The 15,396-nt window shown below is 43.4% G+C and overlaps 1 protein-coding gene across 1 annotated transcript in view; it reads left to right on the top strand.

The window, feature by feature from the left end:
* The window catches only part of SHPRH (SNF2 histone linker PHD RING helicase), a 217,747-nt gene extending 206,900 nt beyond the window's left edge, over positions 1–10,847 (top strand). The window contains exons 28-30 of the mRNA XM_073557668.1: positions 173–351; positions 510–590; positions 10,075–10,847. Of these exons, the coding sequence (XP_073413769.1) occupies positions 173–351; positions 510–590; positions 10,075–10,168 (354 nt within the window). The 3' untranslated portion in view covers positions 10,169–10,847. The remainder of the gene's footprint in view (positions 1–172; positions 352–509; positions 591–10,074) is intronic.
* The last annotated feature ends 4,549 nt before the right edge of the window (positions 10,848–15,396 follow it).

Here is a 15,396-nt window from a genome sequence, read left to right as displayed (position 1 = left end):
AAATATTTGCTGTAGAATCCAGTAAAGCGGAGCGTAGAAGAATGGCAGACAAGTATACTAGCACCAGCTCATGCTGACTAGTTTGTTTTCAAGTAACACATGTAGTTTTTCAGTTTTACGAACGCAAAAAAAAATTACTTTATCGTTCACTAAATCATTTTTTCTTTACCAGGAAAATCTTTCAGCATTTAAATATGATCCCAAGATCAACATTTTACTTCTTCCATTACACACTGGATCCAATGGGCTGAATATTATTGAGGCTACTCATGTGCTCTTAGTAGAGCCAATTTTGAACCCAGCACATGAACTTCAGGCAATAGGTCGCGTGCACAGAATTGGCCAAAAAAAGTAAGTTTTAGGGTTTTTGATTAGCATGTATAGTGGTTTGGTCGGTAAGAACTGATCATGTAACTACTATTCACATTATTTTCTTAACTAACAAGTCCTCACAGAAATATTTAGCAAATTAACGGTTTTCTAAATCATCCATTTCAACTTTGTTATAGAGCTACAATTGTTCATCGGTTTCTGATTAAAGCAACAATTGAAGAAAGGATGCAAGCAATGTTAAAGACCGTTGACCGAAGGTATTTCTAATGCTATTCATTCACGCACTGTAATTTTTACTGTATTATACTGTTTGGTTTTAGTTAAGTCTGCTTAATGTGCATCTCATTTTCTTATTTTTGATCAATTGCTTTTTTATCGTGAAACCTGTCAGGTCATTCATGCTGCCTAAAGGGCAACGATATATTATTCTCTGAAACGCTGTGTTGTTTCAGGGAAAATAAACTTTAAAGATCTGGCCGGCTCTTTCCAGCACCAGCTGCATGTGATTGACAGGTCTCTCCTTATGTACACGCGAGAAAGAGACCTGTCAGCTGCCTGCGGGGGCATGATATACAATGGCCTTTGGCAATTTTCCCTGGCTGGATCTTGTAAAGTTTTTCTTCTCTGAAACGTTTAATTTAATAACCACTGTGAAAAGATGTACTGGTGGCCATGAACCCCTTTTCACATTAGGATGTGAATTAACATCCTGGAGCAGGCTCAGGAGTTGAACTCCGCCCCACACACATGCGGCTGTTACATAGATGACATTAGTTTCAAACAGCCGCGGCTGGAGCTGACTTTCGACTGTGCATGTTAACCATTTATATGCTAATGTCAATCTCTGACAGCAGCATTTAAATGGACTTGTGCCAGTGCCTGCACACATCGGCTCTCATTGGGCCCGATGGGGTTATGCTGAAGAGCCCTGTCGCTGGCATCTTTGTTTTTCTGTGAAGTTCATGTCAAGTATGTAATGTCACCTTTTTTTTTTTAATTCTTTTTATTGAAAGACTCCACAAATTAATACAACAAGCATATAACATTACAGTATAGAATTCGGATCAGCCATATAATCACCATCCACAGTAGATATGAAAGCATACTTTCAATAATAGAGTAAACAAGCAAAACAAATAAAGTATGACATTTCTACAAAGCATTGCACCATCAAACCAACAGGTTCTTTGTCAGAGTTTGAGTCTGTATTTATTCAAATTATAATAGACACTTATTCCTAAGATCACTCGTAGCATTACTTTCATGCTTTGAAGAAGGTATACTTTAGGGGTTAGACCGCAAAATTAATGAGGTTATAGCATTAGGGGCCAGATGTGTCAAGGATGAGTCACACCATCTTTCCCAAATCCCGTGTATAATATGCCTGTATAATATATTTTCATATGGAACCATGTCGTTCAATAACTTTTTCCACTACCGAATTGAAGGAGACTACAACCCCCACCCCCCATCCATCTCAATGCTATCGCCTTTCTGGCCATAAATAGAACTTCCCGGTAAAATATTCTATCATAATGAGTCCACATTTCCTCATCCACTACACCCAGAATACATAACTCTGGGCAACATTCAATCGGTATTCCAATTATCCTCTCCAAAGTAGCTATTACATCATTCCAATATCTTCTCATAATTCTACATTTCCAAATGAGATGCCAGAAATCCGCACCCACTTCCCCACATCTGCGACATTCATCAGTTGTCGTTCTGCCAAATTTATATAGCTTATTTGGGGTTAAATAGGATTGGTGAAGTATATATAATTGAAATAACTTATTTGCAGCTGAAGATACCACCGTATGCGCCTCCATTGCATCACTCCATTGATCATCTGTAATAGAGGGGATTAAATGCCTCTCCATTTACCCTCTACAGCTAGCTGAGTGGATGCAATCCTGATATTTAACAGGAAAGTATATAGGGAGGATATCACACCTGTGGGTCCTTGAGTTGTTAATACTCCTATCAGCGGATATTTAGATATTCGCATTCTAGGAAACAGGAATTGGTACTGTATGGCGTGCCTCAGTTGCAGATATCTATAAAAGTCCCTATGGGGAATCCCAAACTTCACATGAAATTGTTCAAATGATAATAAAGTTTGATTTTCAAAAATCTGATTGAACGACACTATTCCATATTGCTTCCAGAAATTTGGATCTTGCAAATTCTGAAGATGCGGAAATTCAGGATTATCCCATATTCGAGTCTCCCCCACTTGGATCAGTAAACTGTACAGTATGCTTACGCTCTCGCCAAACCTGTATTGCTAAATTATGTGCAAACAGCAAGCCCTGGGGTGGTCTGTAAGAACCCTCCAATACTGCCCATGGTGTGTGCCCTTCCAAAAAGTGTATGAGATGAGATTCTGCATTATTAAGACTATCTTGAATTAACCAACATTTTAAGTAACGTAATTGACCAGCTAGATAATATAAAAAGAGGTTGGGCACTGTGTTGTTTTCGGGCCACCTTGTTTTTTAGGTCTCTGTAAGGAACTAATACTCAATTTAAGTCTGGATGAGCCCCATATAAACGTTGCCATTAAGCTATGCAGTTTCCTAACGAAACCCTTAGGGACCCGAATTGATGTATGTTCTAGCATATATAAACACTTTGGGAGAATTATCATTTTAATTAGTCCAATCCTACACGCTACAGATAGGGGAAGCCGGGACCATATCCCAAACTTCTTCTTCATTATATCTTCCAGGGGGTATACATTATCCCTAAGGTCTCCAATCATCAGGTTTTGATTATAACGCCCAAATATTTAAATTTTTGGATACTACTTGTAGACAAGATAACGTAGCTACGGTTATATTATCAAACAGCGGCATAACTACAAATTTACTCCATTTAATTTTGAGGCCAGACAATTCTCCAAAACTATTGATAAGATCAATCGCTCTGGGAAGGGACCATCCAATCTCCCCCAGGAAGAGCACAAGGTCATCAGCATACAATCCCACCTTGGAATTTGTTAAGTCCCTCAACCAAAAGATCCTGACTTAGGGTACCGTTACACCTAGCGACTCACCAGCGATCCCGACCAGCGATATGGCGCGGTCAGGATCGCTGGTGCATCGCTAGGTGGTCGCTAGTGAGCTGCCACACAGGCAGATCTCACTAGCGACATCGCTGGGGACGGTGATCGCTACGTACCTGTCAGACACGGCGATCCTGCGTCCTCCCGCCCGGCTCCACGCGTCGCTCATCGTCACAGCAGGAAGCGCCGCAGGGAGTGACCGACGAGGAATGATCCAGGAGCTTCTCGCGCGATCAGCGCTAACCAGCAAGGGAGCCTGTCGGAGGTAAGTATCAGACACAGCGATATCGCTAGCAATATCGCTGCAACGTCACAAAATCGGTGACTTTACAGCGATATTGCTAGCGATATCGCAGTGTGTAACGGGGACTTAATTCATAGTGCAATTGGCTCAATCGCGAGAGCAAAAAGCATTGGGGATAGTGGGCATCCCTGTCTAGTTCCTCTGCCCAGATCAAAATATTCCGACAAGATGCCATTCACCAGTATATTAGCTCTCGGCATACGATAAAGTAATTCAATCCATCCACAAAACCTATCAGTGAAACCAAATCTCAGGAGTACCCGTTGCAAAAATTTCCACTCCAGTGAATCAAAGGCCTTTGCAGTATCTAAAGAGGCTATCGCCCAGGGTTTTTTATATTTATGGCCTATCTGTGTCAGAACCTGCATTCTTCTAATATTAGAGGAGGTGGATCTTCCCGGCATAAAGCCGGATTGATCCTCATGTATAATGCTCAATATTACTGTTTTGAGTCTATTGGCTATTAGTTTTGTAAGAATTTTATAGTCAGAATTAAGTAAGGATATGGGACGATAAAAACCACACTCCTCAGCAGGCTTGTCAGGCTTTGGAATGACCACAATAGTAGCATCATAAAAGGATTGTCACCTTTTTAGTCTGAAACGTTGAGTTTAAGGTGAATGACTGCACAAGAAGAACACCACCAGAGATTGCCGCCAGCTTTCACTTCTCCCTTTTAAGTGCACAATATAAATGCATCTTTAGTACATTGAGCATTTTCTTATTCAGAAAGCTGCCAGTCAGCAGTGTGGGCGGGGATATACAGAGCTCAGCATTCTGAGAACTGCTATATCTGCAGCAGAGAATACAATTATTAATCAGAACTGCAGCAAGCAGCCTAGTAAGTGAAACATTGCTGGAATCAGAGTATATGTTCCTACATTATGCTGCTCTCATTTGGGGTAACGAAAAACTTGTGACAGATTCCCTTTAAGAACCTTGTTCAGATTTAATTTTTTTTTTTTCTTTTTTGTTTTTTCTTTTTTTTAATACAAAATTTATTACTATGAATTAGAATTAGTGATGAGCGAGTATACTCGTTGCCTGGGTTTTTCAAGCATGCTTGGGTGGCCTCCGAGTATTTTGGCGTGCTCGGAGATTTAGTTTTCCGTCGTCTCTTCTGCATGATTTGCGACTGCTAGACAGCTTGAATACGTGTATGGAATGCCTGTTTGTTATGGAATTCCCACATTTATTCAGCCTGTCTGCAAGTTGCAAATCATGCAGATTAGACGACGAAAACTAAATCGCAGAGGACACCAAAATACGCAGAGGAAAACCTGAGCAACGAGTATACTCGCTCATCACTAATTAGAATTTATCAGATGAAGTGGGCTTTGGAAGTCAAAGGATACGGACACCTTTGGGGGCATTTTTTTTTTACTTAAATGCGTGTATTGTAGGCTAGAGAACATTTCTGGAATTGGGTTTCATTAAAAATGTTGCACCATTTCCTTCTGCAGCTCCTGTCTTCCACTGTTTTTTGCTGACTGCAGAATGAATAACTTGAGAATATATCAGTGAGATACTTCTGATGAAGAGTTTCTATCTGTTTTTACCCTTTCTTTTTTTTTGTATGACTTTTTCTGAGCTCATCTCTGCTGATTAATGATCACTGACCAGATCAAAGTTCAGCTGAACTTTGTGGTCATAAGTCAACTGAGAGGAGCTCAGAAGAAGGCAAAAATGACAAGCTCTTCGGTGGCATTCTCAAGGAAGTCAGTCAGCAGCCAGCGATGTATAAAAAGCAACAAATGAAGTTGAAAATGCCAACTGTTATATTGTTGATTTTTAATGAAAACAATAACTTTCTTTACGATATGCAGAACAAGAATAACAATCAGAGTAAAGTAATAAAATTATGTCTAGATCTGATACTGCTAGATATAAAAAAAAAAAAAAAAAAAAAAAAAAGTTCCAGTATTAGAAAACCAGTATTCAGGCCCTGTGCACACGGTGCAGATTCTGTGCAGTTCTGCAGCAGATTTGGCCCTGCAGAACTGCACGTGATGTACAGTACCATTTAAGGCTATGTAAAACAAAAAACACTGTGCACATGCTGCAGATTTTTCTGCGCAGATTTGGTGCAGAATAAAAGAAGCAGCATGTCGCTTCTTTTGTGCGCTTTTGCTGCAGTTTTCCACCTGCTCCATTATAGAAATCTGCAGGTGAAAACTGCAGGGAAAATCCAAACAAAAACTGCACTAAATCTGCAGGTAAAACACAGGTCATTTTACCTGCAGATTTAGTAAAATCTGTGTGTAAAATTCCACAGCAGAATCCGCATCGTGTGCACATAGCCTTAAAGTCCATGTGCAGAAATTAGATTGACATAACTGACACCAAGGCAAAAATCAATATATTTATCACATGTGTACAATGTCCTCTGAAAGAAATATAACTTATTCAGCCTGATAGAACTTACTTTACAGTAATGGACCCTGAGAAGAAGAGTTGCTTGTCCTGGAAAATCAGTATGATAACCTACACCATATGGCAGAATGTGATCCTTCAATCCTTTTGTCCTAAATTTTGTGAACTTTTTTAGGGTAATGATGGTGATGGTATAGCCATTTCTCATGGAGTCAAATAGCATTAATGTCCAAAATCCATTCAGTTATTGGTGGAGATTGAACTGCCAGTCACTTTCTCACTTCTTTCTTCACATAATATAAAGATTCTGTCATAAAGGTTTGCATGTATCTTGACTCGCATGCTTCCACATAAGTATACAGTAAACATTTTTTTGGGCAGATGGGAATCAGAGATCCCTTTTGTCTTTTTAAGAATCTAATCACCTGCACCCAAAAACCCAATATCTGTTTAATTTCCAAATGAGATGAAAGAAAGTGCCTATTATGAATTTTACTGGAATAGATTGCAGACACCAGGTCGCATTTACAGAGTCCTGGAGGTACGAAAACAGCAGAAACCCCCACAAGTGACCCCATTTAGGAAACTAGACCCCTTAAAGGAATTCATCCAGGGCTGTGCTGAGCTTGTTGAACCCCTAGGTGCTGCACTTAACTTTTTAAAATGTGGATGAGAAAGTGAAAATAACATTTTTGCCACTAAAATGTTTGTGCACCAAATTTGTAATTTTCACTATGGATAATAGGCAAAAACGGACTCCATAAGGTGTGGGAGAAGTGCTACTTGGCTTTAAAAATGCAGATTCCGTTTGAATAGATTGTGTTCCATTTAACCCATGAGGCGCCAGCAGAGCAGAAGCCCTCAAGCACAATTTTTGCTAGAATAGTTTGCAGACGACATCCTGGAACACGCCTTAGTTGCCAGAAAAGCCGAAAAACCCCAAAAGTGACCTCGTTGAAGAAATTGCACCTCTCATTTAAATCATCTATGGCCAGTTTAGTGCTCATACATTGTGCCCCCATACAGTTTAGAGCCCCCATATATTGAAACGCTCCATACATTGTGCCCAGCTTGTGCTTCTGGGGACACACACCCCGTAAGTTGTTAATTGGGCTCTACTCACTGAATTATTGCCAAACGTGTCTCAGTGGGGCTCAGAAGGAAAGTGGCTTTTCTAGAGTCTTTGTTCTACCAATTACATGGTAAGCACCTATTGTTCCAGTGACAGATGACACACCTTAGTGGGGGCTGGTTTTGTGCAGGATAAATTAGGGGTTTTGGTGGTAAATTTTTAGGGTACCTTATACTTTTAATCACTTTCATTATAAGGCTGCATCACATTCTTGTGTTTTACACTGAGCGCTTATATCAGGGTTTCTGTGTAATTACCACAAAACTGTGACTCAGATGATACCCCAAACGGAACCACTCGCCATAAAGAGGCAGAGACACTTTTGGAGTCCATTTGGCATCTGGTGGTATCCATATTTCTAGGTGGGCACAGATTTGTGGTCGTCCACACTTGTGCGCTAAAAAGACACTTAACGGGACACCACTGGAACAGAGACCAGTCCAAAGTGACTCCATCTGCCTCATTATAGTAAGTGGTTCCCTCAAAGATTTTGTCTGTATCGTGGTTTTGAGGATTTACACAGAAAACCTATTGAAAGTGCTCAGCAGAGAGCGCAGGAAAAATGTGAACCGAGCCTTGTTCAGATTTTTTGGGAGGAACAATGAACAAATAGACAGCGGCAGAAGAATTTTTATCTTTTGCTATCACATGTTAAAAATACTTTTCTATTAAAAAATAGTTATTTCAACACCATATTCTAAGAGCTGTAACTTTTTTTGGCCAACAGTGCTATATGAGGGCTTTCTTAGAACCATTTTGGGTATATAATGTTTTTTGATCACTTTTTATTCAGATTTTTCAGGTGCAGAATGAACAAAAACCATCATTTCAGTTACTTTTGTTATATATATTTTTTTTTGCACAGTTCCCCATGCGGTAAAAGTGATAAGATTGATTTGTTCGTCAGGTTGGTACGATTGCAGCTATACCAGATTTATATCTGTTTTTTAATGCTTTTCAACTTTTATACACCAAAAACAATATTTCTCATCCAAGTGCTGCCCCTTGTTTTCCACAGACCCATAGACATGAGTGGGCAAGAGCCATACGATTATTGGAAGCAAATCGTGCATGCTGCAATTTTTTTCCTCGAGCCAAAACGGTCTGAGGACAAAAAATTGGACTTGTGAACAGCCCCATCGAATAATATGGGGACGAATGCTATCCGTCAAAACAACTGCTGGCAATCATCTAAGTTATATGGTCGTCTACACAATCCCTTAGGCTGAGCTTCGCAGCAGTATCAAGGCAGCGACAGGGGCCTTCAGCAGGCTGGCTGTCATGGTAACCCATTAATGCTTCATGAATGGGTTACCAGATCCTCTCCTCCTTTGGCATCAAAGACCTCGCCCTATTCTGGATCTCCTCATGCCTTTCCAACCGCATATTCAGTGTCTCCCACACTACCTCCTCATCCCACCCTCTCTCTGTTGGAGTCCCCTAAGGCTCTGTTCAAGGACCCCTACTCTTCTCAATCTATACACTTGGCCTGGGACAACTCATAACGTCTCATGGATTCCAGTACCACCTTTATGCTAATGACACTCAGATCTAGCTCTCTGGCAAAGATGTCACCCTCTGCTCTCCAGAATCCCGGAGTGTCTATCAGCCATATTCTCCTTCTCCTCTCGCTTCCTCAAACTCAATGTGGACAAATCTGAACTCATCATCTTTCCTCCATATCACAGATCTTCCTTACCTGACCTATATATCACAATTAACGACATCACTCTTTCCCCTGTACCGGACGTCCACTGCCTCGGAGTAGCCTTTGACTCTGCCCTGTCCAAAACCGCACATCTAAGCTCTTTCCACCTCCTGTCGCCTCCAGCTCAAAAATATTTTCAGAATCCATCCTTTCCTCAACCCTCAATCTGCTAAAATGCTTGTGCATGCCCTCATCATCGCCCGCCTTGACTACTGCAACATCCTTTTCTGTGGCCTCCCTGCTAACACCCTCGCACCTCTCCAGTCTATCCTTAACTCTGCTGCCCAACTAATTCATCTCCTCGCTACTCACCCACTTCTCCCCTTTGCAAATCTCTTCACTGGCTCCCATTCCCTCAGCGTATCCAGTTCAAATTGCTAATACTGACCTACAAGGCCATCTATAACCTGTCTCCTCCATATGTCTCTGAACTGGTCTCCCGATATCTTCCCTCACGTAATCTCCAGTCTTCCCAAGACCTCCTTCTCTCCTCCACACTTATTCGCTCCTCAACCAACCTCCTCCAAGACTTCTCCCAAATATCCCCCATCCTCTGGAATTCTTTGCCCAAACACGTCCGACTATAAACCACAATCGGATCCTTGAGACCAAACCTGAAAACCCACCTCTTCAGGAAAGCTTACAGCCTGCAATGACCCCGCTTCCTCCTCACTACTACCGGAGCTACCACCTCAACCAATGCCCTAGCTACTGCAACCCCTCGACCTACCGTCTCCTTTCCCACCATCCTGTAGAATGTAAGCCCGCAAGGGCAGGGTCCTCTCCCCTCTGTATCAGTCTGTGATTGTTAGTTTGTTTACTGTAAGTGATATCTGTAATTTGTATGTAACCCCTTCTCATGTAAAGCACCATGGAATCAATGGTGCTATATAAATAAATAAATTAAATTAATAGTAATAATAATAATGAATGTGACTCCAGGAGGGCCGATGGAAGCCTGTGCTTACACCAGCATATGCTGTATTTAAATGTCACTATCTGAGATTGACAGCAGCAAAAAAATGGCTAATGCAGCAGTCTGAGCTCTACTGCTGTATATCAGATGCTGGCCATGTAATATAGTTGTGTGACTTATTTATGTAAAACCAGAAATTAACCTTTTTAACCAAGATGTTTCGTTAATTTGTTTTCAGTCATACAAGTACATCAATGAAACAGTCTGAAGCCTCCGTCCTGACTGTTGCCGACCTTGCTGACCTGTTTTCTGAGGCAGGAGAACTCGAATAATTCTGAAAAACTGAACTGCCTCCAAGAGACATTCCTGGAACGGAGCACATTCAGTGTATCTTCCTTAGTGTGCACTTATAGGACCACCAAGGACTTATGTGTAAATTACAGTGTTGTAACTCCATTCTCTGCAGAAAACTGTGTATGTTTGTATCGGTGAGATGTTATGGAACACACTTTATCTTTTAGCAATATTTTCTATTCTGTGGACTTATAAGTCTACAATAGCAAATTTTAGACTGAAACTCGCTTTGATCTAATTTTAACTGAAAAGGCTTTGTGCTATTTGAGAAAAGTATTCCATACCTGTTTTCACAAAGTCAAAGGCTATGTGCAGATGAAGGGTTTTTTGAGGCGGTCAAAAACATGTTTTTCATGTGTAAACCACTTCAGGAAGCAAAATCAAAACTCACCAAAGAAGGCACATTTCCTGAAGCGATTTTAAAGCGTTTTCAAAGACCTTTTTTTTTCCAGAAGCATTTTCTCATATGGTAGATAAGACACCATCAGAGGAGCCTGACAGCAGCTAACTCCACTCTACCTGAGCCGATCAAGCATGACTTGGGGAGTCGGCACATCTGTTGCCCATATGAGACCTGCAGCTATGTACGTAGCTTTTTGTGGCCACCTTTATTGTACCTTTCTAATCTTCATCAATAAAATCCACACAGAGAAGGAACTATCCTAGTTTGTTCCACCTCCAGTTCCTGAGTACACACTGATTGCTAATAGGTGTAAAGCCCCCTTCACACATAGCAAGATCGCTAGCGATATCGCTAAAGCGTCATCGATTTTATGATGCAACAGCGATATCACTCGCGATCTCACTGCATGTGACACTTACCTCTGACCGGCCACACCCCCCCCCCTCCCCCCGCTGGATATCACTGATCGCACAAGAACAGGATGGTCCATTTTCTCGCCGACGAGCGACGCATGGACGCGGGCGGAAGACGTCAGCAGAGGTGCGTGTGACAGGTAAGTAACGACCGCTGCTGCATCGCTGGTGAGATCTGCCTGTTTGGCAGCTCACTAGCGACCATTTAGCGATGCACCAGCGATCCTGACCGGGTCGTATCTTTGTTGGGATAGCTGGTGCGTCGCTAAATGTAACGGGACCTTTACTGCGAAGACAGGTCTAGCCTTAAATCTATGCATCTCTATCAGCTGCCAAGAGTCAATACCCATAAGGCAGTTCAAGATGGCCAGAAGCATCAGGTACATAGAAATGTGAATGATTTATTTCAGAGAAAGATTGTTATTTGTCTAGGCCGCCGTTTTAAAATTTTAATTTCCAAGATGTCCCTCCTGACAGCACCATGGAGGACGTCGTCCTCCTTCTTGCAGGGACAGGAAAAGCACACAAGAGGTTAAAAGGTCCCTGCCCACCCCCATTCCCACAGTGTTTTTCCTGTCCCTGCATGGAGGGATGCACAAGAAGATCAGAGGATCCTTCTCTTACCGGATGGGGATCGGGTGGCTGATCCAATCCTTCCCCTGTTAAGTAGCCTGGGGCTGAAACCCTCCTGGGTGGGGGTCCCTCAGCCACAGAGACCAGGGTGTGGACGATGCCCCTAGGTAGAGCCGCTTCCTTCCACAGTGGAGGCTCTCTGCTCAGACGCCAGCCGGCATGCAGCGCTGAGACCGGAAGTCGTGCGGAGGGGAGTCCCGACGCCCTTCCGGTGACGTCAGAGCGCCGGAAGTAAGAGGCCGGCGTGCGTTCCAGGGAAGCAGCGAGACAGGTGGCGGTACGCATCCTGTTTCTCGCGGATCTTGGGACAGCAGCGGCAGAACTGACCATGGAGAAGCCAGGCAGGACTGAGCAGGAAGCAGTAAGTGCGCTGTGCGCAACCTGCTGTCCCGGAGCATGGCCCTGACTGTTCCCTCTTTGTCACTATGCAGGAAAAGGGACCCCCAGCGATGCCCCTACCCATGCCCAAGCAACCAGGGAAGGCCCCTGCAAAATTGAAGAGATGCCCTGTATTCCACACAAAGCTCCCTGACACATATAACAGGACTCTGTCACACGTGTACTGCCAAGATCATGAGGGAGGAACAGACATCCCTCCTATCAGAGATGAGGTCTATGATCCGAGAAGACGTTCAGGCTTCCATGTCCTCCCTTTCCCGTCCACAGCCCCCCAGCCCTGGCCCAGGTGCTAAGTGAGCCAGGTAGGAGATGGAGCTAAGCTCAGATGAGGATTCCTATTCCCGGGGGTCTGACCAGGAGGAGGGCAAAGTATTTTCAGAAGAACAAGAGCAAGGCGGAAGATATCTGTTTTTGTCTGAGGACACGGACGACCTGGTCCGAGTGGTCAGGGACACAATGCAGGTGAAGGAGGCTCTAAAACCACAGTCCAGACAGGACATAATGTTTGGAGGCCTTAGAGCACAAAAACAATGGGTGTTCCCAGTGAACGATCACGTGCGTGCTATGGTCCTGGAGGAGTAGGAAGATGCTAAGAAGCCCATTTTGATATCTCGGGACTTTAAAAGACAACTTCGGTTTGACCCAAAGGACATTAAGGTTTGGGAAGAAGTTCCCAAAATTGACATTCAGGTGGCTAAAGTTGCCAGAAAGACATCCATCCCCTTTGAGGACTTGTCCAGCTTAAAAGACCCTATGGACAGAAAGGCGGATCATTTACTAAGACGAGCCTGGGAGACATCACTGACTTTAAGACAAATATAGCTGCTAAATCTATGTTTTTATGGATGGGGCAACTGGAGCATCTGACTAGTAAAACCCCAAGGGACGAGAGCTCAGCTTCCCTTCCTCTTATGAAGTCAGCTATGCCGACGCATCGGCCGAATCTGTTTAGATTCTCGGCCAGAAATAGCTCACTTTCCAAAGCAGCTTGTAGGGCTATCTGGTTGAAAACTTGGTCGGGGACGGTGCTTCTAAAAATAAGCTCTAAAAATAAGCTCTGCTCCCTTTTTCTGGGTTGAGAGTATTTGGGCCTGCACTAGATGATATTCTAGAGAAGGCTGCTGACAAAAAGAAAGGGTTCCCGGAAGAGAGGTATAAGTGATCAGCCCTTTCGTAGGCTGGGTGTTATGTATGAGTCACCGAGGAGGAAAAAACAAAAAGCAAGCTAAGCCCAGAAAACCGGAGAGGTTGGTAACTAGCGGATTGCAGACCCCTGATCCTATCCACAACAACTAGCAGTAGCCGTGGAGCGTTCCTACGGTGGTCCTAGACGCCTCATCACGGCCGGAGAACTAAATAAGCCTAAAGAAAGAAAGGGAAAATCTAAACTGCCCCAGAGCAGACCCCAAAGCAATAGACAGCCCCCAACATGTATTGTCGGTGAAACAAGATGAAAACAGACACAGGTAGAAAGATAGGCTGAGCAAATGATGGGGCCCTCGCTAACTAGAAAGGACAAGAAAGAAAAGCTGCTGTCTGCAATCACGCAAAAAACCCTGCCAAAAAGAATGTCCAACACGTCTGATAGAAAAAGGCCCACTATATCAGCACTCAGGTATATTCTGAACACAGAGCAAAATAGATCAACTGATCAGAGACAAAATGGGGATTCAGCCCAGTCCCAGCCAGGGCTGGCTGAACACAAAAACTAAGTAAACCAGACAAAAACTCATATGAGCAATAGCAGAGAAAACTTAGCTTTAGGAAGGCAGGAACCAAACTGGAAACCAGGAGCCACAGTCAGGAAAAATCACCAGCAAGAAACTAGGGAGTCGGCTGCCTTAAATCCAATCAGAAACTCCTGATGTCCAATTGCAGTCCTCTTCCTCAGGTGGCCGGTCTCTGCCATTTAGATCTGCTTCATTACCTCCCTTCACCAACAGAGGGAGTCCAGATAGAGAACTCACTACTCCTCTGTCAGCACAGCCAGCTCCATAACCCTCACCAGAAGCCAGAGGCAAACCCGAAAATGAGCTCACAACAGTACCCCCCCTTGAGGAGGGGTCACCGAACCCTCATCCACGCCACCGGGCCGATCAGGATGGGCCCGATGAAAAGCACGAACCAATCTTGGCATGAATATCAGAGGCAGAGACCCAAGAATTGTCCTCCTGGCCATAACCCTTCCACTTGACCAAATACTGGAGTCTCCGTCTAGCCAGACGAGAATCCAGTATTTTCTCTACCTCATATTCCACATTACCTTCAACCAATACAGGGTCAGGAGCTGCAGCCATAGGAACTACTGGCTCAACATATCTCTTCAACAGCGACTTATGAAACATGTTATGGATCTTAAACGTAACGGGAAGAGCCAATCGAAAAGAAACCGGATTAAGAATCTCCAAAATCTTGTAAGGTTCAATAAATCTTGGCTTGAACTTTGGAGAAGCTACCTTCATAGAGATATTCTTTGATGACAACCAAACCATATCACCCACTTTAAACCGGGGACCAATGGTCCTATCCCGGTTAGAAAACCGCTGGGCCTTTTCCTGGGAGAGAGACAACTTATCCACTACTTGGTCCCAAATCTGCTGCATTCTCTCTACCACAGTGTCAACACCTGGGCAGGCTGAAGATTCCACTTGCCCTGAAGAAAATTGAGGATGAAACCCAAAGTTACAGAAAAAGGGCGACATCAAGGTGGCAGAACTAGCTTTATTATTTAAAGCGAATTTGGCCAAGGGCAAAAATGAAACCCAATCATCCTGATCAGCAGATATAAAACATCTCAAATAGGACTCCAAAGTCTGGTTTGTTCTTTCCGTCTGCCCATTGGTCTGAGGGAGAAACGCAGAGGAGAAGGACAACTGAATTCCCAGCTTGGAACAAAAGGCTTTCCAGAATCTGGAAACAAACTGAACTCCTCTGTCCGATACAATGTTCTCTGGAATCCCATGCAACCGAACCACCTGTTGTAAAAACAAGGGTACCAACTCTGAGGAAGATGGCAACTTTGGGAGTGGTACAAAATGGACCATCTTAGAGAATCTATCACAAATCACCCAGATAAGTCATTCTCTGAGAGACAGGAAGATCAGAAATAAACTCCATTGAAATATGGGTCCATGGCCTCTTAGGCACCGGCAAGGGCATCAACAACCCACTAGAGCGAGAACAGGGTTTAGACCAGGAACAAGTCCCACAGGACTGCACAAAATTCCTGACATCACGAGATAAGGCGGGCCACCAAAAAGACCGACTCACCAAATCTCTGGTACCAAAAATACCTGGATGACCAACCAATGCAGGGCAATGAACTTCAGACATCACTCTCTTCCTCCACTGGTCAGGA

The sequence above is a fragment of the Dendrobates tinctorius genome, unplaced genomic scaffold (genome assembly GCF_039654945.1).
Source record: "Dendrobates tinctorius isolate UK_male_01 unplaced genomic scaffold, ASM3965494v1 ptg000250l, whole genome shotgun sequence".
In the NCBI taxonomy this organism is placed as follows: Eukaryota; Metazoa; Chordata; class Amphibia; order Anura; family Dendrobatidae; genus Dendrobates; species Dendrobates tinctorius.
This window is presented reverse-complemented; position numbering and strand designations above follow the sequence as displayed.